We start from the raw sequence: 27829 nt of genomic DNA, 5'->3' as shown, positions 1-27829 counted from the left end.
TAAATTCATAACTATTCAGGAAACCATATTCGTTCCCTCCCTTTAATGCAGACTCACCCTCCCTCTCGCACTCACCAACATAAGTGGACAGAATAAGGTCTGTGTGTAAAGACTAATCACTCTGTAAAATTTGCTACACACGTTAAGTCAATTCATTCAAGGAGTTTTTGTGAACCTTGACTTCTATCTAAAGAATATCTGAAACCACTTAAAAGTTACCATAGCAGACATTGGCCCTCATTCCGACTTTGACCGGCGGCGGTCGCCGCCGGCCTGTCGGGGGCCGCCAGAATACCGCTGCGCGGTCAAAAGACCGCCGCGGTAATTCTGACTTTCCCGCTGGGCTGGCGGGCGGCCGCCTTCAGGCCGCCCGCCAGCCCAGCGGGAAAGATGCTTCCATAATGAAGCCGGCTCGGAATCGAGCCGGCGGAGTGGAAGCTGTGCGACGGGTGCAGTGGCACCCGTCGCATATTTCACTGTCTGCCAAGCAGACAGTGAAATACTTGTAGGGGCCCTCTTACGGGGGCCCCTGCAATGCCCATGCCAGTGGCATGGGCACTGCAGGGGCCCCCAGGGGCCCCGCGACCCCCCCTACCGCCATCCGACCGCCGGGATCTGGATGGCGGTAGGGGGGGTCGGAATCCCCTCGGCGGCGCAGCTAGCTGCGCCGCCTTGGAGGATTCAATGGGGCGGCGGTACACTGGCAGGAGACCGCCAGTGTTGCCGGTCCGACCGCGGCTTTACCGCCGCGGTCGGAATCCCCATTGGAGCACCGCCGGCCTGTCGGCGGTGCTCCCGCGGTCCTCCGCCCTGGCGGTCTTTGACCGCCAGGGTCAGAATGACCGCCATTGTGTCATTTCATAAATATTCATGATTCCGTAATAAGGGGCTCTTAATTATATTTCTCAGAATACACTTAGGGCCCGATTATGACCTTGGCGGATGGGATACTCCATCACAAATGTGACGGATATCCCTCCTGCCGTTTTACAAGTTCTTTAGAATATAATGGAACTTGTAGTACAGCGGACGGGATATCCGTCACGTTTCTGACAGAGTATCCCATCCGCCAAGGTTGTAATCAGGCCCTTAGTTTATTTTCTGTACACACTAGTTTTACAAATGTGTTAATTCCACAGCACAGGATTTTGACGCTAATTTTGAAGTTAGCACAAGTCCATATTTGAGAGTGTATACATGAAGGCAGTCCTTCTCATCCGATGTAAGTGTGACACTAGTTTATAAATCCTTGCCTACTACATGTGTGCACACCCAAACGACCCTGCAGCACTTCAGACTTTACTAGATTATGTGGAGTCTCACTTAAATCTGATGAAAGCCTGTTCTTTTTGTTCCCTTTCTCCAACTAGAGGTTCCGCTTCTGTGGCGATTTGGACTGTCCCGACTGGGTCCTGGCAGAGATCAGCACTTTGGCCAAAATAGTTAAGAAACCACTTTAATTTTCAATAAAACAATTAAAATGTAAAGAAACGTGTGGTTAGTCTTGAGGTAACATCAGTGACACCAAGGTATTGGGGCGGAAGGGCCTGTGCTTGGAGATTCATGGGTAACCTGTCCCTTGTAGGTTGTAAACATTGCATACCTTGAGTGAAGATAAATGTTAAATATCATATTTGTTAGAAGCTTGGGTGGGCAACAGTTGTTTTGAGATACGGAATGTCAGAGAATGCAAATCCTGCAGTGACAAGATGGTTTGCAGCACTGGTTTGTTTTCCAACAGATTGGCACTCCTAGAGCAGCAGCGGGAGAGGACACTGACTCGTGGTTCATGGTCACACATACGTGGTCTTCTCCTAGGAGTATGGACATGGCAGCAAAATTGAGGTTCCATGTGGCAGTGGTCAAGATGACTTCAGACTGAGTATTCCAGGGCAGCAAAGGCAAGGGGGCAGTGGTCCATGATTTGTAGGCTGGTTTATTGTGCACCATAAGTACCTTTCCATATGATTCTCCTAGAATCGTAGATTGTAGATTGGTCGTTCCTGAAGCAACCAGTGATTTTATGGACCTGCCGGTGGTAATTCATATAAAAGTGTTGTGTTGTTACTGAGCAGTAATTCATGGTTCTGTAGGAGGGTTATTTTTGAAGTTCAATAAGTAAGGTTATACTTGTCATTCTTGGAAGTATATGCTTGGAGTCCACAGGACAACATAGATTAGGTGACAGAGGGCTGTGTATAGTTATGACAGGAGCAGCAAACTTGAAATTAGCATTGGCTGCAGCATAGTTACTAGAGATTTTACAGAAAGGATTAGGTAATCAGAGCTCAATATACATAGAAGAGATACATATCTGTGTTCTAGCTCAGGTGAGGTGCCACTTCAGGGTCTTGAAATCCAGAGATAGGCTACTTGCCAGTGCCCTGGTTGTGTATTTGATGAATACTGATTTTACATTGTCGCATGTTTTGAAGACGCTGCCTTATGTTGTAGTTCTGTGACTCCTGTTTCACATCACTGTTCCCTTTCTACCCCTCCTCCCTCTGCAGTCTTCAGTGAAGCTGAAGCTGATTTGTGCCCAGGTGCTGAAGGACCTCCTCGGGGGCGGCATTGACGTGAGTAAGCATCTGATTTCCAGTGTGTAGAGGAATCGGACAACATGTCTAGCGACCAAATGGGCAAATGACAGATCCTGGGAAAGTTGCATGAACCTTCAAATGGGACCTTGGCTTCCACTGATAATTGGAGAAGTGTGGTAGGCTAGTATGTCCTTAAGGTTTTCGTAACCCCCTTTCCTCCAACACCCCTTTAACCCACTACAGTTTCAGCACCCATTCGCGCCACAGTTTCCTAAGATGGGTGTGTGACTGTATCCCACAAGAGCAAGTTGAAAACCTTTGGTTTCCTTTAATACTACATTTGTCAGACACCAACTAACTCCCCAATCCCACAAATACCTGTGAGTACTGCTGTTCCGGTAGCACCACTTGTGCACAATACTAATAAGATCAAAAGATAACCAATACACAGTCGCTAGAATTAAGCCACCTGGGAATGTCCCCCTAGAGCTGGGAAGGAAATGCACATAGTGAGAATGTGCTGCCTGTTCTAGTGTTGCATGTACTTGGCCTATATTGAGTGATGTTGCTTATTGGAGTAGAGAAGAATTCTGCATGTTAGTAACTGCCTCATTCTTTTGCAGTATGAAAAGCTTCTGAAGCTGTCCACAGATGCCCGGTTCGGTAAGTCACTGTTTTTTCTGCCTCTAGAGATATGACCTGTCTGTGCGGCGTCAAAAACATTTTTGCCCAGTTATGTGGTTTAGCAGTCCGCGTCATATCTAGATATAGAATGAATGGATGGATACTGACATGTAGTGCCAAGGATGGCGTTGAGGGGGAAGGTCATTGAGATAGTGGAGGGCTCTGGTAGAGGAGATGGTGTGTTGTCATCAAATAACAGGTCGCTTTAAGTAGTGAACTTGTTTATTTTCTTGTTTGTTGAATGTGTGCAGATGTCAATATGCAAAGTAGGATTTGCAGGTAGATGTCAGGTCAGTAATATAATGTACAGGGTGCGGGGCAAATGGTCATAAATTGCTGTTTCATAATCTCTTACATCACTTACAACGCAGGGAATGCAGCGAAATGCATTTACCACGAGGCATTTACAACGCAAATGCATTTACCACACATGACTTTACCACACATGCCTTTACCACGAATATACCTTTACCACACATGCCTTTACAACGAATTTTGTTGTAAAGGCATGAATGGTAAAGGTGTATGCGTAGTAAAGTTTTAAAGATAAGTACAGGTAAGTATTAAGTGGGTTTAGGGTAGGCATGGGTTTTTGGGTGGTAAGGGCATTTTTAGGTTTTAGGATGGGCATGGGATTTGGGGTGGTAAGGGCATTTTTAGGTTTTAGGGTGGGTATGGGTTTTGGGGTGGTAAGTGTATTTTGAGATTTTAGGGTGGGTATGGGGCTTGGGGTGTTAAGGGGTGTTTAGGTTTTAGGGTGGCAAGGTTACTTTTTAGATTTTAGGGTGGGCATGGGTTTTCAGGTTGTAAGGGCATTTTTAGGTTTTAGGGTGGGTATGGGTTTTGGAATGGAAAGTGGTGTTCAGGTTTTAGGGTGGGGTTTGGGGTGGTAAGCGCATTTTTAGGTTTTAGGGTGGGTATGGGTTTTTTGGGGAAGTAAGGGCTTTTTCAGGTTTTAGGGTGGGGTTTGGGGTGGTAAGGGGTGTTTAGGTTTTAGGTTGGGTATGGGATTTGGGATGACAAGGGGTGTTTAGGTTTTAGGGTGGGTATGGGGTTTGGGGTGGTAAGGGGTGTTTAGGTTGGGTATGGGTTTTGGGGTGGTAAGGTAATGTTTAGGGTAGGTAGAGTTTTTGGGTGGAAAGTTGTATGCTATACTTGCCTCTTGTTTTTACCATGCATATGCCTTTACCACGAAATGTTGGTGGTAAAGACATTCGTGGTAAAAGCATATGCGTTGTAAAAACATTTCGCGGTAATGACCATGCATTGTACTTACCGCGTTGTAAAGGCATGCGTTGTAAGTGCATGCGTTGTTCCATCATACATCCCAAAAATATATATCTGCTCTTTACGATTGTAGTTACATGTTTACAACTGCTTTTATCTCTACTTCGCAAAGTTTAGAATTTGCACAAAGCTGAAGAAAACTACTGCCTCAATACTGGCATTAATGGCACCCATTTCTGCCGTAGTTAAGAATCTGAGGAAATTGGAGGATCTTGCTGGCAATTTGTGCAGAAAGAATTTGCAGTTACCAGACAATTTTCCTTCTACAACATTCCCCACAGGTTCAAAATGGGCTCATTAGTTTTCAAAACCAACTGTGCTGCAGGTCATGATTGAAGAGCTGCACCACAGCTATGTTTGCGAACTTAGGCTTAATCATTAGAGTGTGCTGGGGAGCACCTGCCATTTTTCTTGTAAGCTGAATCCAGTTCTAGGACATAAGACTGCCTTAATTTGGAATTGAGGTTGTATGTGTGTGATTCTTGCATTTGTTCATAGTTATACAGCTGTTTATATGCAATGATGGAGCATTATAAGAAATGCGAGGTCCTGGGGAATTATAGATCATTCTGAAGGTTCGAGTTTGACAACTGTATTCCCCCAAAACTGGAATAATAGGGAGGATAGCAGACAATTAATAGCATATATGAGCAAAATAGTGTGTTGCATCATAGCAACAGTATAGTAGGGAAGGAGTCATGCTGAGGGCTGGGGGTGATGAGCCTTGCTGCCAGGGCTGTCTTTTGGGTTTGAATACTGAACTATTCAATGTGTAGGGAAATCAGAATCGCTGTGCATTTTTAGCAAGTTCTTGTCTAGTACTGATGTAATGGGCTGCAGCAGATTAGAGGTGAGGTGCAATGGCCGACCGTGCAGTAACAATTTTGGAATGGCGAAGGCTTCTGTAAAGGGAGACACAGGGTGCTCTGTCTGTGGGTGTGAAAGTGATAGTGGCAGCCCATAGCATGCTACCGAGCTGATTGAAGAAGCACCGTGGAAATTCTAAATGGGATCCCACGACTAGAACGAAGGACTAGTTGGTCACTAGGTAAAGTTAGGTGTATCTTACTTCTGCTGTTTATGGGGTTCCATTAATAGAGTGTCACAAGTGTTGCAGGTCTACATTTAGGCGAATTGTCAGGAGTGAGAAAAGGGTATTAATATTGCATCCTTGACATAGACTACCTGTCATGATTCACAAACATTGACATTGCTGGGTCACAGTACTGCTGAATTAAGGTATGTAGCTATTTTAACACGTGCACTAGCATTTGTTTCACATAGACTTCCTTTCAATGGACAATGTCCATACCCCTTCTGCACTGGATTTATTATTTAATGACCATTCTGCAGTGCTGTATGCAACATGAAAATGCACAGGGGGTGTTTATTCTTAAATAAGTTAATAACTGAGTTGCACTAATTTCCCTGCTGGGATGTTCCTGGGTACTGCACAAACTAATGCTAATTGTGAGTATGAGGGGGTATTAATGTTCCCTTTTTAACGTTCTGTTTTTCCAACTTTCTCCTTCTCTCTTGATAACCATCCTCCCCTTTATTCTTAATCGCAGAGTCTGGAGATGTGAAGGCTACAGTTGCTGTCCTGAGTTTCATTTTGTCCAGCGCAGCAAAGCACAATGTGGACAGCGAGTCTCTTTCCAGTGAGCTGCAACAGTTAGGGTTGCCGAAAGGTAAAAGAGCCGGATTAGGCTCAGGGTAGGAAGTTATGTCAAGTTAGGTGCTTATAACACACACTCTACTAACTGAGTCATATGAAGGTGTCGCACATATAAGGTGTCACTGAAAGCAGAGTGGCAGTAATGAAACAAGGGCAGCATACTTGGACACTTCTTACAATGCCAGTAAATATATATAGTTGTGACAACACTTTAAAACTCATAGGTTACACTAATAAAGCATTGTTGACTTGGGTTCTCTCCCCATACATCATCTTCTCTGTTCAGACTCTGAACTTAAAATGGCTAGAAAGAAAGGGGGATTTTGTGGATGGGGCTGCCAAATGCTACGGCGCAATGGGTACAGAAAACCCTTTAACTTGCCTGGTGGTCCGGAGCAGCAGAGCCAACCTGTCTTGCGTTCCATTTCATAGGGTGGTGGCAATCTCTGGCCTCAGAGCACTTGCAGACCGCCTATTTTCAGTAGTATCTTTAAGCCATAGCTGGCCTTTAAAGTTGATTCAGTGGCTCATAATTAGACTATTTTACTGTCCGACCCTGTTCAGGGGGCCACAGGGCAGACTAAGACTACTGGGCACCAACAGTGGTAGTTGAGATCGTTTGTCACTAGTGTCTTGGGGTCTGTCTGGCTATGGCTGTGCAAACTGGGCCAAGAATACCTTTCTACAATTGAATCTCAGCGTAGTGAGGACAAGTAGTTTCAAGGCTTCCGAAGGAAGTAATGTAGTGGACAAGAGCTCATAACTCAATAGTAAAACAGTTGTTGTAATGCATTGTCCAACCCACTGCTCACCATAATAGAAATAACACAGCTCAACGTAATACTACACATTACCTGTTTATGTTTCTGCAGCTGTGCGGTGCCAGTGGCGCAGTCTTCTGATCAGCGCTTTCAGTGATGACCCTGCTGACACAGGACCATGACAGCAGCCTCACTCTGGATTTGGCCCATGGCAGATGTGCAGCATAGTCGGTCTGCTTGGGGCACACCTGTCCCAGCAGTTGCGAGCTGTTGCAGCCTCTGGTGTGATCACACAGGGTGCTTGTTTCGCAGATGCGTTCTCCGTACTGGGATCAAGCTACCGCTTCAGTGACAACAGCAGCTCCTCCACTAGATTCGTTGATTCGTTTGGAGTCAGGGAGCTGCGTCAGCGGGCATTGCAGGGGTGCCATCAAGCATGTTCTTACTTCTCAAGATTTATTTCTGCATGTGGTTCACTGCAGGAGCTTTGACGGGTGACCAGGAGACCCCTCACAACAGGTCCGCTTCGCTCCTTTGGGCGGTTAGCATCTTCTGGCTGTACCACGTGCCACAGACACAAGTAGTTTCTCCTCCTGAAAGTCTCTTCTTCTGCAATGTCAGGGAGTCTGCTTCCCTCGCTGGGTGGCACCAGGCAGACCTTCAGCTTCTTTAGCAAGTTCTGCAGGTGTCAAGTAATGTCCCCTCACCCCTAGTACACTGGCAGCCATGCAGACACCGGAGCTGATCATAGAGCAGCTCTGTGAGTACTCTATGGAGCACTGACATCCTTAAACAAGAGGAATTTGAAACTGTGACTAAGTCAGGTGGTTTGCACCCCACTTTTATACACATTTCCAGACCGTAACAGAAATGTTTTAAGGGTATAGAACCGATGTGGGGTGGTTCTCTTTCAAATGTAAATTTCAAGCTGCTCCTCAGATGCATCCTTTGTGCAACGTGATGGTTCTCTCAGTAGGTACCAATTGGCTGGCTCTAAGCAGTAATATCCGAAGCAAAGGCACAATGAAGTGCAACATCTATACACCGAGCTGTCATCAGGCTTCCTGAGTCACTAATTGGGAACAGACAAAAGGGCAGGCTCTGCCTCGAAACTTCCTTTCCTTGAATAACAGAAACTGGAGCCCCTCCCCTTAACATCTACAAAATAGCAGTGCTCTGGAATAACTAATATTTGCTAATAAGGTCAATCAGTCAAGATTTATATAGGGCTTCTAATCATCCGATAGGGTATCCAAACACTTGTGGGTCCTGTAAGACTCACTGGAACAGACAGGTCCTTAGGGCCCCTCGGAATTCCAGAAGTGAGTGATGATCCAGAGCTGCGAGGGGAGGCTGTTCCAGGTCTTTGCTGTGAGGTAGGAGAAAGAGTGACCTCCACTTCTGCTTCGATAGATGCGGGTAGTGTGGGCAAGTGATAGGGAGTCAGAGTGTAAACTTCTCGACGGTTAGTAGAAGTTCAGGTGATGGTTAATGTTGGAGGGTCCTTGGTTGTGTAAGTCTAGTGTGTGTGGGTGAGCAACTTGAATTGGCATCTCTTTTGTATGAGGAGTCAGTGGAGTTTCCTTAGGTGGGGTGTGGTGTGGGTTTGTTAGGGGAGGTTGAGGATGAGTCTGGCTGCGGCGTTCTGTATGGTTTGAAGTCTCTGTAGAAGGTGTGCGGCAATTCCTTTGTGCAGAGCATTGCCATAGTCTAGTCGGCTGGTGATGAGGACCTGTGTCAGTCACAGTGTGTCTTGTGTACAGGGGTAGCCACTTGAACATCTTACATACCATGCACAATGTTAGGAAGTAGGCGGAGGAGACGGTGTTGATCTGTGATTTCATTGTGAGCTTGTAAACAATGATGAATCCGAGGTTTCTGCCGTGGTCGGCTGGTATTGGTGTGGGGTCCCAGGTTTGATGGCCTCCGAGAGTTGTTCAATGGGTTGCTGTTGCTGCCGAAGATCAGTACTTCTGTCTTGTCTGAATTCAGCTTCAGGCAGTCATTCTTCATCCAGTCAACGATGCTTGTCATACATCTGTGGGTCCTAGTGGTGGTAGGTCCTAGTTGTGGTAGGGTCATCGTTGATTGAGAGGATGAACTGGGTCTCGCCTGTGTAGGATATTATGTTGAGACTGTGAGATCTGACGATGTTGGCCAGTGGGGTAATATGTGCGTTGAAGAGTGTGGGGCTCAGGGATGAGCGGTGGGGGACACTGCAGATGATTCCTTTGGGTTTGGAGGTGAAGGGTGGTAGGCAGACCCTCTGTGTTCTTCCGGTGAGAAAGGAGGTGACCCATCTGAGTGTGTTGCCTTTGATGCCGATGTGGAGGAACCTTTTCATCAGCTTGTGGTAGGATACGTTGTTGAATGCTGCAGAGAGGTCAAGGAGGATCACTGCTGCTGTTTCTCCTCAGCCCAGGAGGGTTCCTATGTCGTAAGTGGATGCAATCAGAATGGTCTTTGGTGCTGTGATTGCTACGGAAGCCAGATTGGGAGGCGTTGAGTAGCTAGTTTTGCTCCAGTTGTGCAGTGAGTTGCTTGTTGATAGTCTTCTCCAGTACCTTGGCTGAGAATGAGAGCAAGAAAATTGGCCAGTAGTTTTTGAGTTCACTGGGGTCGGTGGAGGGTTTTTTGAGTAGTGGTCTGACTGGCATGTTTCTAGGTGTCGAGAAATATAGCAGTGGTGATTGAGACGTTGAGCAGGGTGGTGAGTTTCTGGCTGATCCTTTGGTTTCTGAGGTACGCATTTGAATTTCTAAAAGCTGCTCTGTCGCTTTCCCCACTCAATGCACTGTCTGGATCCCACCTCCAGCCACAGGAATGTAGTCCGTTCACTTCTACTGTGTGAGAAAGCGGTATCCTCCTCCCTTTTGTGTCCTGCTTAACTAGGGGCCATTCAAAATGAATCCCATGAGTACTGACTCAAAGAAACCTACGTCCATGCATGTAGTACTAACGCACTGCCTATACACGCACAAAGAAAGTCACAGGAAGGATTTGGGGACGACATGACTGTGGAACTTTACATGAAAGGGGCCATTGTACACTCTTTTCCCTGAACACAGAAAAAAGTTAGGGTTATAATACTGATTCACAAAAGCTCAATACGCTGCCCCACCACTTTGCCTGACTCACCCATGGTGTGGACAGTAGTCCTACGCCCATTATGAGAGCATGTTTATGCACCCCCTCAAGGCCACAAGTACAGCTTCTTAACCTCACCTAACGAGGGACAGGCCTAAATGTCTGAGCACACACCAGATTAGTATGATGCATGAGCTAAACTCAAAAGTCAGGATGCCATTTTCACATTCAGTTGGGCACACATGGTACACACCCGCTTACCAAGCGGGGAAATTCCAGTCCCTCCAATCACCAGTTAGGTTTAACTCGTTGTCTTTCTGATGTCCACCTTGACAATGTTTTGCAGAACATGCTACTGGGTTGTGCAGATCCTATGAAGATAAACAGAGCCCCCTACAGGACCGGCTACGAGACTGTAGTTTACGCCGTAAGTCAAAATCTCTGCTGGGAAGAGGTGGGGGGGGGGGGGGGTAGTGTGATCCAGGGGAATGAACTGCTTAATTGCTCCTCCCATTTCGAGTTTCTACTCACATGTCTTGACTTTATTTCCTTGTCTTGTTACTCTTCTGCTTCCCATCTAGGGGCCTCCTTACAAGTTGCACAATACGAGTGGGGTGGAGGCTCCGGACTTGTAAACACTAGTACCATCCGGGATCACCTTACTAGTACATTGCAACTATGCGTTAACCTCCAAGGAACGGGTGATAACTATGTGGACCCAATTTATTTGCTTCAAATTTCGCACAGTAACCTCTGTTCCGTGCAGAATAATGCACTAAGCAGTTGCAAAATTAGAGGGTGTGGTGAGTGTGTTCGCGGGGGCGGGGGTGGTATGTCGGAATATCTAGGGTAACAGGGACAGGGGAAGAAGTAGCAACCAACCCCCACTTGTAATTGGGCCCTATTGCTGCTGCTCGCGCCTACTTGGTGACTGCCCCTGTTTTCGATCTTTGTGCTCGTGCCCTATCCATTTCTACCTTGCCTTCACTCTTGCTATCTATCATTCGTGTGTCTCGAATTCTATTCTCCTTTTCATTAATTTGCTCACACAAGCTACACTTGCCCTGCCAGTATTTATGGCAGTCTTGTTGTATCCCCACTTCCTGGTGTGTCACGTGCTGCCTTGCCCACAATTTGGTATATCTCATTTCCTCTGTTACATTAACCATCACTGACTTACTTGGCCAAGGTGAGTCACAATCCTGCAGGCTCTGAACCTTCACAGTTTCAGAAAACAGGAAACAAATTATTCCATCTCGTATGGCTGTGAAGTGGAAACTTTTTTTTTTTTTTAATAAAACAAAAAACAACTTGGATAATGTCCGTACAGCCAGATGAAAATCTATCCAATGGGTACTTTAACGCATGCAGACATCCTTTAGCCTTGTGTGGGTGTCAGAAAAGCAACATGAGAAGGTTGATAGAAAATGAGGACAAAAATAATTTCCTTTTAATTTTTGATGCAATGGGCATGCAAGGCGCGTAATTGCTGTATAAATTGTTTGCCACTTTATTTTATACGATAATTAATAATCCCGGTTGTGTCAAAAGGGACGCTGTGGGCTAACATCCTGGTCTTGATTTCTCCACTACCCCACAAATCTCAGATCACTAGCCCTGAAAAGTTCAGTATGAAAGGTTTCATCCGTTGTTCATACCACAGTGCCTGTTTTTGGGGATGTCACAAAAACAGTTGTTTGTCAATGAATTTAAGGAAAATAGGGTTGGGTAGCAACCAGTAAAGGAATCAGTTCACTAAGCAAGAGGAAACTGTATTTCCTGATCCGTAGCAGGATAGCACAATCTAACATTTTCTTTTTCTCTCTTCTCTACAATTCCCCTTTCTTCCCACAGACATGTTACATTATATAACAGATTCCTCCCTGTTTTTCTCACAGGGGTTAATTAGAGCCTTCTGGTCTATGGAGTTCCACATGTATAATCACCAAAAATTAAGTTTGGGTAAAGGGTTGGAGAGATACTTTTCCTTAATCCTGCTATTTCAATGAAATGTAAAGGCAGCCTTCTACTGTAAACTCAAGGTAATAGGGAGAGTAGCTGAAGAGTCACTTCTTGGTGGAGGCTTTGTAATCCTGTGAGCTTATCTCCTGATTAATCGTGCATCTGGTATTTCATAGTAAGCCTCCACATATCACTACATCGCTTTATCTCACTGTTTTCTGTTCATACGTTCCCTTACTTTTCTGATTTCAATTGCTTCCCATTTCTTCCTCCTCATACACAATCTTACACCCTCCTAATAATTTGGTATATATCACTTTTTCTCCTGTCACTTTGTCTTCTGTTTTCTCTGCCTTTTTGCTATCACTCGTATCTGATTTCTTCTTCTTGTCTTATGCCTTCTGTTCTGATCTATTTCTTCTCATCTTTGTGCCCTCACTGTCTCAACCTCATTTTCATCTGATCCCTCTTCCGTTCATTTTTTTCTTTGTAGTTTCTTTCTCCCCCCCTGTTTTGTGACTCACTATCTCATCTGTTTCTCATAACTCAATCCTTAGTCTCTTCAATCTCTTAAATCCTTTTATTTTCTCATTCTCTTGTGACCTCAGTCTGTCCCCTGTCTGTCAGTGATAATCTCTTCCATTATCAATCATGGTCTCCCCCATCTGCTCCATAGTGTCCCGCTTGGACTCCGTGTCATGGAGAGTGGATTATACACTGAGCTCAAGTGTGTTAGCAGAAGTGAATGAGCCACTGATCCACCTAAAGTTCAACCTGCGAGATGGTGAAGAAGGGAGTCTACAGCCAGTGGATATGACAGTCTCTGCAGAGAAGTTCAGGGTTCTTTTAACAGGTGGGTGGATGCAAATGGAGGCGTTCTCAATGTGCCACATATATATGCAGCAGTAGAAGAAACTCAAAGAATCACATAACCTGCATTATGGTGCTGGCCACTACATCCTGTTTGATAAATCTTATAACACATTTTGACATCTGTTGTTTTTTATACGTTTCCAAACTAAAAATAAACTCATAAAGGCTCTGTAAGATAGGAAACCTAATTTCAGCATTCACTCAGGAGTAACTCAAGAAAGATAAAAGGTAACTTAGCCACGACTTAGTTGTCGAACAACAGTAACTTTGAACAGAAAGTGCTCCCGCCATACCAGTGTAAGCACTTTTAGTGAAAAGATCCTCACCAGTGGGCATTTCTTTCAATAATATTGAAGGTATTTTGCTGAGAGCAGAGGTGGGGACTTCAATGTTACAGTGTGTTTGTAGACCATCCGCCAATTTTTAAATAATGTACTAAACCTATGTGGTCTAGAGGGTATGCGTCAATATACGGTATGCACTTTTTAAATATCACAGACAGGAATAGAGAAGATAAGCCTATTCTTGTCTGTGTCTTTCTACAGAAAAGTCGTGTAGTGCATCCTGGATGGAGTGGCAGGCTTAAGGCAGAGGAGTAATATACGTTTTTACACAATGTGTTTTAATATATTAATCCACCCTTCCGTAGAAGTAATGAGTGTAAAGTTGGTAAATAAATGTAAAAAAAAAGGTTGTAGGCAGAAACCTGTACTAACCATAGAGTCTGAGCAAAGATTGTTCTGGAGAAGAAGTGCAATCTATAGTGTTGCAGCACAAGACATATTTATTGATTCCCTGATGGGCACCGTCATTCATTATTGCCTTAGGTGTAGGATTTATCTTTGGCCAGGATACCATCTCCCATTTTACTTATGTCTTATTTTCTGTTTCAGAGTTGAAGCAGGCCCAGGAGATGATGAACTCCCTGAATTGAAGGAAACATACAACTCGTACCACAGCCTAGCCTTGTTTCCTGGTTCAACATGTGTGCAGCATCTTCAAGAAGCAAAGCAGAGCTATCAGTTGGGACCAGCTTTATCTGCTGGGCATCCTTAGTCATTTCACAACACCATTTGTTAATCAAATCTCTACATCCAGAACTTCGTTAACAGGAAGGCATTGCACATTGGTGGAATTAATTTGCTTCATTGTCTGTCGTATCTTCTTAAATTTCTCAACATTTGGGTATCTACTTTGCGAGGCTCCTCATCCCTGCACTTCTGCATGCAAACTGCTCCTTGACAGGGAATCACATCTGCATCCTTGCGTTTTTCATTCCTATGAGTAGAGTTCTATCAATCTGCTTTGGTAAGGCCCTTTTTTCCAGAATAGGGAGACCTAACTGTCCCATGAGTTCCTTCCGTCGTACAAATGACGAGTGTTGTGGACTTTCAAGTGCACAGCTGTTGTGATAAAGATCTGGCAGTTCAAACTGCCATTCTCAAAGTCTTCCCTCCAATGACTGATAGATGCTCTTATCATTGTAACTATCAGAACCCAATATTTTACAAAAACTTATGGTGATGAACTCTCGCACTCATAGCAGGTTCAGCGTTCGAGACTTATTTTTTTTAATAAGAGGATGGTAGCTACCACCTGAAATTCAATTAATACAAAATATAAACCCTTTTGACAGACACCTCTGCTCATCTGCGAGGTTTCTGAATTGACTTCTCTGGCATCCGTTTTGATCATTCCAGCAGTTGCAAGTCAGCACTTAGGTCAGGAGTTAGCTCTTTATCACATTTTCATAGCTTCAGTCTTGTCTAATCTTGTCTGCCAACATCTCTTTATACGTCATCCACTGTGCCCCGGATCACAGAATTCCTCAAAGACATTAACATTGAGTGACTTGCAATTATGTTGTTATGAGAAAAAGTACTTCCTTCCAGTAACACGTGGTCTGGGCTAGAATTAATCCAGGAAAATAGATCTTTCATATATGCAGTGCTCTAATTCATACTGAAGTCATAATTGATATTTACTAATACTGGCCAGAGCAAGAAGCCCTGGCTGGAATTTAAATTTGATGAACTTCTATTGTAATATCGAAAAAAGACTCCTTGGTGACCCAGTAGATGGTACTGATAAGTCAGTGTCCTCATATCGTAACTTTAAGATCATCCATCTTGTCCCTAGGGAATTATATAATCAGTGGTGGCAGCACCTTTTTTTGTTTTAGTTCCTAATTGCAGCTATAGCTCTATGTGCTACCAAAGAGCATCATTGTCACTTCCTGACTTGATACCGCTGCTACTAAATTGCAAGACCATTCAAAGTCTGCAGTTCTCCGTATTGTTAGTGGTAAACTAAAAGCGCAGTATGTACCTGTCCGTCTCAATGTAACATGACCTGTAGTTACAATATGTCAGGACTGTGAATGCCTTTTTCTGTAAACACCCTGTTGACCTAGGCATAAAATGTGTCGAACTTCTCATCATGGTGCAATATTGCAGTATAACGACCACATTGGATCATACCTTGGACTAGTAGAAATTACTAATTAATGTTTTTAGTTGAATAAGATGTAATGGATTATAGCACTAGGGTTTGCATTACATTATTTAGAGACCTCTTAGGACTGATAAATCCCAAATCGAACTATTATTGATAATCCCCTATGCCCCCCCCGCCCCCAACTGTGCGACAGTCCTGCTGTATAAATCAACAGTAAGGTGCTGCCTGTCAAACAGGCCATCCCGGCTGCTTCATCCAGTAGTAGTCGGAAGATCACCAAGAGACCCTGTCTGGCTGTTTTTGGACATTAATATTCACTGACACTATGTCCATACTAGAATGCACCCAATAATCAATTAATGAGTACATAGATTTGTAAGACACTAAACCTAAGAAACTGCACAAGCAACAGCCAAAACAACCTGCGGTGGTGAAAATAAAGAGGATTGCAATGTCTTCTTTAGTCTGGAGGCTGCTTCAGTGGCAGTGAGTGCTCGTTCCAGAAGATGCTTTCCCTATTACCTTGGTTTTCAAACAGTGATTTCATTTTGAAACCCTCATGCACAAATATCAAAGTCTTATTACAAACATCCCACAAGACCTTTACTTGCTAATGCTATGAAACATGCTTTGCAAAGAATTACAAATATATACACCAGTACCCTCAACCTGAGCCTGGCTCCAAAAGGAAAACATTGAAGATGTGTCAAGGTGGACAAGATAAGATCACTTCTGGTCATGTCTGCCACTACCCTAGCAACCTGTTTTCAATCGTTTAAAACCAACTGCTCTTTGTTTTAAGTGCACCAAAGAACTAACCTGTTCATCCAAAGTTAGATGTTAATGCAATCAAAAAATGAATCTAAGAGAGTTTAGTTTCATAAAGGGTGCTATCCGGTTCTTCAAACCTCCACTGGTGTTACTCTCTCAGATGTATCTATCAGTATCAGCCATGATGAAAAGAACAGTTGAGTCATCTGCGTTGATTTGGATCCCCCCACATCCATTTAATCTGCTAACTCTTTATATAGTGGCTGCAAATGGGCTTTGAAAAGGATTGGGGAAAGCCTTATGGGATGTTACAATTCACCAAGGAGTAGAGTGCCATGCAGTCACCACAGTACACATACATCTTTTTATTCTTGAGAAAAGATCTGAATTGACTAATAGAATTGTAATCCTTGCCAGTTTACTCTTGCAGCCTGTCTAGCAGGATTCCCTGGTGAAAACTGTCAAATGCAGGTCTGGCAAAACTAAAACAGCAACCGCAACTGAACTCCTGTCGCCAACCAGAGCAACTGTTCTCTTGCATCAGGAAGCACAGTCTGTACCACGGCAGCCCCTGATTTCTGACTGACTGTCCACTAAATGCATTTGATTCCAGACCCCGTGTGAGAAGTTATGTTACTGCATTCTCAATAACCTTGGCAAGGGACGGTGCACATGCAGTATGATGGTTTGTCGCTTGATCAAGAGGATCAGCAGATGGATTTTTTAGGAGTGGAGTAATCCAAGCCCGCTTAAGGCAGTTGGGGAGATTATTATCAATAAAGCAGGGGTTAAAATGTTCATAAACCTTATTTTTTACTTTCCTCACGGAGACTGGTTTAAATGAGAATGCCAGCACTGGTGAAGCTTTCAAAGCCCAGCAGAGGAGGCTTGGGCTGCTCAGTGGGTGACTTGTTTCTGTTTCCTGTGTGCGTATGACTCCTCAGCTCACAAAGGATGCTTTCCTATATACAGAAGATTTAATCGTTAACTTCATTAGGCATCTTCTCACAGGAAATTGAACTTGGGGTACAGAGATTAATCTATGTCACTTATTTCGTGTTTAAAAAAACAAATCTGTGGAATATTTTCTGCTTCTGTTAGCCTAATGGAGAAATAACATAATTTAGTTTCTTCTCTGGCAATCCTACAGTCATTTATGGCCAAAAGCAGCCGCATCTTTGTTTGAGTGGGCTTTACATTTTCGTCACTCAGTTGCAGAAAACGCTATTTAGACTTTAGGTCCCATACTTCTGTATGCTCTTTTGGGGGGAAAGTCTTATTTGACTAGCAGCATTTTTAAGAAAAACAGCTCCTTGGTAATGGCTAACAAGGTGCCACTGCCAGCTGGCCCTCCGACTCCAGAGTTGTATTGGCCAAGATTTCAGCAATGTTCCACTCATTCTGGCTGCAGATGTTTGAGAATGTATTTCTGAGTTTTGCACCAGTAGAACCTAGTGACGCATTTGGGCAATCAACAAGAAGTTGGCTATGTCGGCTCAAAAAAACGTTCGCCAAAGAAGCGTTTTTATTAGGAGTCTAATAAATATTCACACTCTGTCAGCCATGTAACCCTTATTGTGAGTACCTGTCTTTAAGTGCTCAACAAGGACAGCACCTTATGGTTATCGTCTTGATTAGCACACAATGTAAGGTTGTCTGTTGAAACCTATGAGGAAATTGTATAACTACAAAATCCTTGTCGAAGTAAGACTCTGTGCCAAGGGGGGCACACTGTGCCACCACGGTACAGGTAGTTTTATGGCCAGAAGTATACATAAAAGTTGCCACCATGCTAAACATAGTATTGTGTGAGATGAAGTTAATATCATCTTTAGAATGTTTGTGTGATTTGGCAGATTGTCAATATCCTGTCTTCCAGATAGTTAAGCGGAATGTACGCATGAGTCAGAGCTGATCTCACGTTAATGAAAGTTATGTTAATGATGTCAGTCTGTGTAGGGGCATTCAAAGTGTTAGCATCAGTCAGGCTAGAGACTGAAGACCTCATTATGAGCGGCGTTTTAAATTTACTGGATTTACCATTACCGTCTAGCTAGAGACTGAAGACCTCATTACCAGTGGCCTGTTAAAATTACCACAGTTACTATCACCTGAGTCCTGGTAAATCTGGGTGTGTGGAAATAACAGGGATTACAGTTTTTGGGAAATAAAATGCGAGTTTCTGTTATTCCATGCTGATTCCCATATGTTTAACCTGTAGATTCACGCAGACATTTTGGTTGCTGAGCTCCTTGTGAAAAAACAAAACTTATAGTTCTGAGGAGCCCAGTAGCTTCAGTTAACCAGTCCATGGGAATTACGGGCCACCTGTAATCCACTCCTAAAAAGCAGAGGCCACTGTTTGTATTCGTTATTCGGTACCGTTAAATCCAAACTATAAATAATAAGGGGCTTGGACTGCGATCCTTATTTATGGCAATGGTTAACCTTGACCCACTCATAAAGTCCAGCTGTGGCACTGTATGTATTCCCCACTTCCAGTCCCTCCTTGTTAGGATCTCTTCATCACTTTAATGAGAGGGCCTCATATAGATAGATGAGAATTTTATCATTCGTGGTAAAAGCTGCTGGAACCCACAGCTTTCTTGTTAACAGAGAAAACTTGCAAGATTACCTCCACTAGCCGGCAACTGGCTACGCTATTGTGTCCACTAAAGATGTAGGTTTCTCCACTCTTCTGAAGAGCATCTCATGTACCATTTTTTTTTTACTGCAGTGTAACTGTTCATTGATTTGAAGTACTTCTATCCGAAGCACAGACCATCTAGTTAATTGCTGGCTTGCTTTGGAGTGCACTGCATTTGGTGGATGTCGCCCTCCTTGTACATGTAGGAGCTTATTTAGAAGGAGCTTGCTCTACCATTGCGTCAGTTTTTTTTTTTTTTACACATCGGTGGCGCATTCTCTGCTGCATATTGCCTCATATTTATAATATGATGCATTAGGCCCAACGCATCAGTTTTTGTAGGCCTGTGTGAAAAAATACCTGTGCTACAACTGGCTGCACCACGCAATTTATAATGTATGCAGGGTAGGCATTACTTCGTAAAAACCCACTTAAAAGTGACGCAGTGATATTTACAAGTTTTTCAATGTGTGACGCATCTTTGAGATATGTCGCACTAAGCCTGGAATGCATCAAAATTCCTGTCTCTTCAACCCAGGTGTAGGAAATATTGCAGTGGCGTTTCAATAGGAACCTGACCAGCTAAAGTCACTTTACACACTGGAGTAAGTTATTAAATCACATCCCCTCTACTAGTAGTAGGTCTACACATGTGACAATCATGTTGTAGGATCCCTTGACCACCCTAGGACCATGGCACCTATGATATCATCATCCAGTTCAGCAAGGCAATGTGACATTGTGTACTTCATGTAAGGTACAGGCCAGGATTTTTACCTTCTCTAAGGAGGAATGGGTCCCCAAGTCCAGGCCAGCGTACTCTGAAGGACAACAGGTAAGTACACACATAAGGTAGGTAATACATGTATTGCCACTTAACACTACACATATACTTGCATTTACTCACATTGCACTGTCACTCACTATATCACACATACTCAGGTCTCTAATACACATAAGTAGACTATGCCCACTGTAATGTGTCACATAGCCATACTGCATACATTACTTCCAGGACCAGTGTAACAGTGTACAATGTGTTATCCCACCATTTTACAGTCTTTTACATTGGTTCCCATACAATAGGCTACTTGCAACAGTCAGAACTGACACATCGTCTCAGATTTTTTACGCATTGCTGAAGTTCTGTCAGTTGTAAACTACAACTTCAGCAATGCGCCACTCTTGAGGTTGAAACGTTGCAGCAAAATTCCCACTAATGCATCAGAATTTCTGACGCATCATTTGGCCCTTATGCCATGGTGCTTCATATTGTAAATATGATGCATCCGTGGCCTGTATTGACGCACCGCAGGAAATTTTGATCCATCGCTGACGAAATGCAGCGATGCATCTGTTCTTGTAAATGAGGCCTGTAGTGCTTATGGCGGTCATGCGGTCACCGCCAAATGGCCACTCTGCGGTCAGGAGACCACGAATGCCATTCTGGCTTTCCCGCTGGGCCGGCGGGCGGCCGCCAATAGGCCGCCCGCCGGCCCAGCGGGAAAGCCCCTGCAACATAGAAGCCGGCTCCGAATGGAGCCGGCGGTGTTGCAGGGGTGCGACGGGTGCAGTAGCACCCGTCGCGATTTTCACTGTCTGCAAAGCAGACAGTGAAAATCTTCATGGGGCCCCCAGGGGCCCCACGACACCCGTTCCCGCCATCCTGGTTCTGGCGGTGTAAACCGCCAGAAACAGGCTGGCGGGAAGGGGGTCGGAATCCCCATGGCGGCGCTAACCGACGGTTCCCCTTTTCTGACCGCGGCTTTACCGCCGCGGTCAGAATGGCCCTGGAAGCACCGCCAGCCTGTTGGCGGTGCTTCCGTGGTCCCCGGCCCTGGCGGTCATGGACCGCCAGGGTCCGAATGACCCCCTATGTCTGTAATGGAACAGCAAGACTGCCAGCACTAGGGATGCTGAATGGAGCCAATCTCTGCACTAGCAAATTCTTCTCCAGGTCATTGCTATCTCTTTTCATTACGTCTATGCTTGATATCCTGAGCCAGTAGGACGAATAGAGAAGATTAGAACAGGAAAGAGATAAGCAGAAGCTGTAAATATGTTGCTGCCTAGTCCTATACACCCTCTCGATCCACTGTGTCCGCTGATTCTGAGCAAGTCTACATATGTAGATGTATACTGAGTTGTAACTCTCGTACTGTTGAAACCCCTCAAGACAAGGGTTTTCAGAAAATGACAAGCTGGTATGGTTGGACAATTGTAGCATATTGGCCAAATCAACCCAGTTGATGTTTCATAACTGATCATTTATGTTGAATTGGAATTACTGCTAAAGCTATGGGGTCATCTGCTTGGTCACAAAGGGCTCTTGTTGTTTGGTTCCACGTTATTCATAATTTTGTAAGGTATTTAATGATCTATGTTGACCTTATTGTAACAATATACAACTGCTGTCTGAGAATTGAGTCTTTAATCTTAGTGTAACCTATCAGTGCTGACTGGACACGCGCTTCTATAATCTGTCAAAGTCAGGGGACAACTCTATTGTTTAAGCAGGACATTGTACGTTTTGGTTGTTCTTTTTTTCTTTTCTCCTTCTTACCCCCTTTCAAGTGTTTTAGAGAATGGACAGGATGGTAATAAAAGAAGGAATGAAGAGACTTTATGACCTTACAAAAGGTAGTGTGTTATGCCCCGTGTTTTAGACGGAGAAAGAAAAAGGATATCTCACAACACTCATGTTGGCGAATACACATTTTAGGTGAGATATTTGGACACAGCAGAATTCCTAAGAGGTGTAACCAATTCCCAGACCCTTTCCTTATCTAATCAATTCAAAGCAAATCAAAAAACATTTTCACACAATCCCTTTTCCTCTCTCATTATTGAGGATTTATAATATTATAACCTATTGTGGAATATATAAATCAGAATTCTCGTGATTATAATACAGTAGCAAATGCAAACAGAAACGGAGAGAATAATAAAAAATAACCTTATGGTTACTTAGCAAACTATCATAAAATCTGCTAAGCTATGTGAAATTTCCCCACATAATTCAGTACAGCCAACATGACTGGGCCACTGGCTTATCGAAGGGAAAATGTCCTTGGAACGGACACAGCACATGGGCACATAGAGATGGTTCTCTTCTTGCTCACGGGAGAGACAAGGTGATAAGAGTTTTGTATCGAAAGTCATTCTACTTAGGGATCAATTCAGATTGGTCTCTAAGCATTAACCCAATACATGCTGTTACACCACTCTAATGTTTTCTTTGTATAAGATTTTAGTACCTAGTTACTATGGATTCCTAGCAGCAATGGAATGGTAACCCAGCCAGTAACCAGTTACTGGACTCACTTGAACCTTTTGCTACGCAGGCGGACATGGCATCTACTGATGGTTTGATAAGAAGCATAGCATAAAAGCTGTTGATGAATTGCATGGCAGCTGTGGTTTTAGTTATAATGCCTATGTGCAACTTACATAAGCATTTCTCTATGAGAATGCAGTAGTGAATTAGTTAGCCCCATAGGCTTATACCTGGAGGGTCTTTAGTAAGGGTAGGTACTGGTGCAGTATACCATACCTCTTATGTCATCACAAATTGTGGGATTTAATTAATGATTTAAAGCATCAAATTCCTTTCCCTATGGCTAAAAGGGATGCCAGGCTCCCACCTTGTGTGTACAGTAGATTATGTAATATGAATGGAGAATATGCAAGGGACATATCGCAGAAAGTGTCTACTGGTTTTTCCTCATGTATGGGAAGAGGCTAATATAAGTTGCACAAAAGAAGATGGCAAAACACTAACTGATTTTGCAAAAGCTATTGTGAAATGAGAAGTCGTTTTCAAAATGCCAGTCTATGGTGACGGAGTGCACAAACAGAGACACTGGAGGCAATGATGCAGGTGATGGGGCTGAACTAAGCCCTTGGTTAGAGTCAAGGCATAGTAGTTGCTGGCAAAGCAGAAAAGACTGATGACGTTGGTGAGGCAGTAGATGTATAACCAGCTAAGTCCAGGGGCTGAACCATATGCTGAGAGGTAAAGGAGGCTAGTGTGACCACACAATTCCTTGAGCTGTGCCTGCCTCTAACTTAAAAATAGTAGTCTTGGATGAAGAGGAAGAACAATGAATAAGCTGCTCAGGAGTCTTCATTGAAATTGGTGCCCCCAAGCAGGTTGTCGATAAAATACATTGTGAAGAACCAGCAGTTCCGCAAATGAAGAAAACAACGTGATGTATGGCACGGTTGTACCTGCTAGTTTAAGAACAGATGAATGTGGCCTATACTCAGTATAAGCTGTGGCATAGAGACCTTACTGGATATGGTGACAGGTGAACAAACCCAAATAACATAAGTTGACAAATGCAGGAATGTGATGATGGGCAAGGTGATGAAACTAATCTGGGATGCTTGTATACCTGTTCATAGGAGACCTAGCCTGGCAGTTCTGGCTGATCAGCTCCCACTGAAGCAGGACTAAGACTGTTTTGTATATGGTGGGCTCTTGAGGTGGCAGTATGGGCAAAAGAACAACTGACTGAGTTTACCAGGGCTGAGATTAATTCAGCCATTCAACCAATCACATTTTTCTTTTCTTCAGCAACATCTATCATTGGCAGAGAAAGATGCACAAAAACCCTGCAGGTCAATAAGTCAAACACCCAAGGGGACACTAGATAGTAAAGTGTTGACAGCTGTGAATACTCTAGACAAAATCCTGCAACATAAAATATAAACTGTGAACGCAAACAAATCTGTTGAGAACTGCCAATAGGAAGAACCCTGAAAGAGTGGGGACTCATAAAATGGGATCCTATGATATATTTGAGGAAGGTACTCAACACATGAACGATGGTTCTTGTCCCAGGGAGTGTAAGATGCAAAGGGGGATTCACTGCTACAATATTTGCTTTCCGGTAATCTTTGAAAAGGCTTAGAGTCCAAGAGTGGAACTTCTTTATTGAAGAATGGCTGATGAAGATGCTAGAGCCGAAGGGACTGTCTTATCTGTGAAATTTATGCATAGAGCCCTGTTTTCACCTCTGCCATCGGACTCCCTTCTCCTAAACAACAGTGTTCAAGATGCCATCTTGCAAGTGTTACAACAGGAAAATTCCATCCATGGCTCGGTTAAACAAGCACTGCTGTATTAATTTCCACATGGCAGGTTTCCAAACCTTGTGGGGGTTTTGTTGATTTGTTTGCCTAAGCGCACTCAAAAATCATGCATGTACAGCGATGATCAGTGGCACGGATTGAGATCTAGAGTGGGGGGCCACATCAAGTGCACCTATCCGTTGGAATCTGACCCAATCACAGCACAGAAACTGCACTGACTGCCGCCACAGACGATATCAGGACCATCAGCCGCCCTCATCCTATTGGACCACTCAGTGGCATTGGACACAGTCTCCCACCCCAACCCACTAAAGAGACTCCATCAGATTGGCATCCAAGGAGATGCCCTGAAGTGGATGGCTTCCCTTTTCTCCAGCAGGACACAAACAATCCACCTCGTAAACTAAGCCCATCATCTGTGGAGGACCTCATGGATCCTCCCTCAGCCCGACCTTATTGAATGCCTACATGACCCCTCCCAGGCAATATCGTAAGAAACCACAGACTGAACATTTTCTAGACACAGCTCCCCCACTCGCTAACCAAAGACCACACCAAGTCCAAGACCAACTTTCAACTCTCAATGAACAGCATAGCCAACTGGATGAGGAAGAGCTGCCTCAAGCTGAGCATTGAGAACACCGAAGTACTGCTACTTGAAAACTGCACAGCTTCCTCGGAAAACTCCTGATGGCCATCAGACCTTAGGCCCCCACCCACTCCGACAGGGCACGCCCGCATCCGAGGGGTCATCATCAATAACAAACTAAGCATGAAGAAGCAGGTCAGCGCAGTCTCCACTGCCTGCTATTGCACCCTCCGCTTCTCATGCAAGATCTTCAAATGGCTCACCAACTACACCAGATGCACCATCACACAGGCCCTCTTCAGGAGCCACTTGGACTACATCCTCTAAGCAGGACTCATGACACTACTCACTAAGAAACTCCAGACCATTCAGAACACAGCAGCAAGGCTCATATTCGACCTCCCAAGACGCATGTATGCATTCTCACACTTTAGAAACCTCCCCTGGCTCCCTATACACAGACAATGCCAATTCAGTTTGTTGATTCTCTCCTACAAAGCACTACACAACCAAGGACCGCCCTGCTTAAACCACCGCCTGAACTTTCACCAACCCATCAGAAACCTCTGATCCTCTTCCCTCTGCCTCGCCAACACCCCCGCATCTGCAAAAGCAACCAGGGAGGACAAGCTTTCTCCTACTTGGCTGCAAAGACATGGAACACTCTCCTCATCCATCTGAGGGCCTCCCCCCCCACCCTAGAGTTCAGGAGACAGCTTCAGACCTGGCTCTTCGACCTGAGTCCTCCAGCTGAACCCACAGCATAAGCTCCTGGATACCTTCAAGGGTGATAAGTGCGCTCCATAAATCCAGATTGATTGGTTGGTTGATTGATTGATTTGTTGAGAGTGACTACTGCCTCCTCACCAGTACTGGCAGCAATTGAGAGTGACTACTGCCTCCTCACCAGTACTGGCAGCAATTGATTTTAGATGTGAGGACTGGCCCTTTTTCCTGTTACCTGCAGGGGAATATTGGCCTCCTGCCTTTCATGGTAGGAACTTAACCATGTTTATTTAACTTCAAAATATCATGGTGGTTAGTATTCTGGCTAAGATAGTTTTTGTAGGAAATAATTTTGTACTTGATATTTTCACATCCATATGCCTTCAATCAAACTGCTTTTTCAACTAGGGAATCAAGTGCTAAAAGTGTGTATTTGTTGCTCAATTATGGGTCTGCGACATCAGATGTAAAAGGCCCCACTTGACATTATTGGTTCCCAGTAACAAGTGCATGTTTCGGGACGTGAACCATTTACCACGAGTGGCAAGAATGGTCCACTCTTTCAAACAGCAAAGTATTAATCTTTACCCTCCTTCACACAAGCAATAATTAAGAGGAACATTTGGTACTATCAAGAAAAAGGGCAGGGCCTTTGATCTAAAGTATATGAGATCTAAGTACAGTGAAGAAGAAAAAAGTGTAATTGTTGAGTTTCAAGCAGGTGTGGAACTGGCTGGCTGATTTGCAGGTAACTGAACCAAACAGGAGACAGCTTTGCAGAGGAAATGCTGTATGTTCCAGCTTCCATTACCAGCCCCCCTCCACCTCGCACATGACAGAAAACCCAATCAGATGGTGCAGATAGCAGGTAGAGGGGAGAGCCCCTCTTTAAACTCACATTTGGCATTAAAAAGAGATAATTAACAAATGATGAGAGGAAAAATGGTTCCAGGCCCAGCTCTTTCAAAGCTGCTGCATCGCTCTTGCTACTGTCTTCTTGTTTTTCCCCCCGTTTTTTGTGTTGCCTTCTTCCTTTTCCCTTGTTCTCACTTTCTCCTTGCTTTTTCTCCTCTTTTTTTTTTGTGTGCCTGCTCCTTGCTTTTCTCTCACTTCCACTACTTTCTCCTTGCTTTTTCCCCCATTTATTGTGTGTCTTCTTGCTTTTCTCTCATTCTCACTGCTTTCTCCTTGCATGTTACCCCATTTTGGTTTCCTTCTCCTTGCTTTTCCCTCGTTATCACTGCTTCGTCCTTGCTTTTTCACCCAATTTTGTGCACCTGCTCCTTGCTTTTCAGTTGTTTTAACTGCTTTCGCCTAGCTTTTCCCCCATTTTTGTGTGCCTGCTTGCTTTTCCCTTGTTCTCACTGTGTTCTTGCTTTTGCCCCCCGTTTTTGTGTGCCTTCTCCTTGCTTTTTGTTTCCTTTCACTGCTTTTTCCTTGCTTTTTTCCCTGTTTTTTTGTGCCCTCTTCTTGCTTTTCCCTCGTTCTCACTGCTTTCTCCTTGCTTTTTAACCCTGGTTTTTGAGTGCCGCCTTCTTGCTTTTCCCTTGTTCTCACTGTTTTCTCCTTCCTTACTCCCCCCAATTTTTTTATACTTTCTCCTTGCTTTTCCCTCATTTTTACTTTCTCCTTGCTTTGTCTCCATTTTTCTGTGTGCTTTCTCCTTACTTTTCTCTCGTTTTCACTGCTTTCTCCTTCCTTTTCCGTTTTTTTGTGTGCCTTCTCCTTGCTTTTCCCTAATTTTTACTACTTTCTCCTTCCTTTTCCCTAATTGCTGTTCCCGCATGCCGCCTGTTTTTCCCTGGATAACCCCGCCTCTCAGCTCCCCTCCCGCTTCAAGGACCTACTTAATGGAGGCCGCAATGCAACATCATTGCGCAGGTCCCTGGCCCTGCTCTCCCGTGCTGTTGCATCGCTCTTGCTCCTGTCTTCTCCTTGCTTTTCCCCTCTATTTGAGTACCTTCTTCTTGCTTTTCCCTCATTCTCACTGCTTTCTCCTTGCTTCTTCCTCCATTTTTGTCTCTTCTTGATTTTCCCTCGTTCTCACTGCTTTTTCCTTGCTTTTCCTCACGTTTTTTGTAAGCCCTCCCCCTGCTTTCCCCTTTTTATTGCTTTCTCCTTGCTTTTTCCCCCACTTCTTGGGTGCCTTTTCCTTGCTTTTCCCTCATTTTCACTGCTTTCTCCTTGATTTCTTTCCCTCATTTTTGTGCCACCTTCTCACTAATCTCCAGACATCACCTCACTTCTGTAAATACGAAGCATCTTCAAGACCTGGCTGTTTGAATGAGGCCCCAGGACCTGCAAGCGCCTGGATACCCTGGCCGGTGATTAGTCTCACTTTAAAAATCATTATAGCTTGATAATTGCTGGAGGGAATGGCAAAGATTTGAGCTGTGATTCTTATTTGTTGATGCTGTAGACATTGGAACGGCTAGAGAGAACTGAAGATTAAACAGTTGCTACGTGGCCGAACTCATTGCTGTTGACTGATGTGCCTTGTTAATTAATCTAGATTAAGAATATTGAGGAATTCAACTTGGTATAATTCATTGTTGGCTGGGAATTGCTAGTTTGACTGAGCTCCCTTTGAAAAAATATGAGTGGCCGGCGTCTGATTCATTCCTCTAGGTTGCTGCAGCACTTTCACAAACCAAATTTAAAAAGTGGTGC

The 27829-nt window shown here is 44.2% G+C and overlaps 1 protein-coding gene across 1 annotated transcript in view; it reads left to right on the top strand.

Annotated features, from left to right (window-relative positions):
* Positions 1-16714, top strand: part of COMMD4 (COMM domain containing 4) — a 29456-nt gene extending 12742 nt beyond the window's left edge. The window contains exons 2-8 of the mRNA XM_069222162.1: positions 1371-1442; positions 2511-2576; positions 3164-3203; positions 6083-6202; positions 10384-10464; positions 12676-12852; positions 13766-16714. Coding sequence (XP_069078263.1) covers positions 1371-1442; positions 2511-2576; positions 3164-3203; positions 6083-6202; positions 10384-10464; positions 12676-12852; positions 13766-13806 — 597 coding nt within the window. The 3' untranslated portion in view covers positions 13807-16714. The remainder of the gene's footprint in view (positions 1-1370; positions 1443-2510; positions 2577-3163; positions 3204-6082; positions 6203-10383; positions 10465-12675; positions 12853-13765) is intronic.
* Positions 16715-27829: the final 11115 nt, after the last annotated feature.

The sequence above is a fragment of the Pleurodeles waltl genome, chromosome 3_1, assembly GCF_031143425.1.
Source record: "Pleurodeles waltl isolate 20211129_DDA chromosome 3_1, aPleWal1.hap1.20221129, whole genome shotgun sequence".
NCBI classification, from domain to species: Eukaryota; Metazoa; Chordata; class Amphibia; order Caudata; family Salamandridae; genus Pleurodeles; species Pleurodeles waltl.
This window is presented reverse-complemented; position numbering and strand designations above follow the sequence as displayed.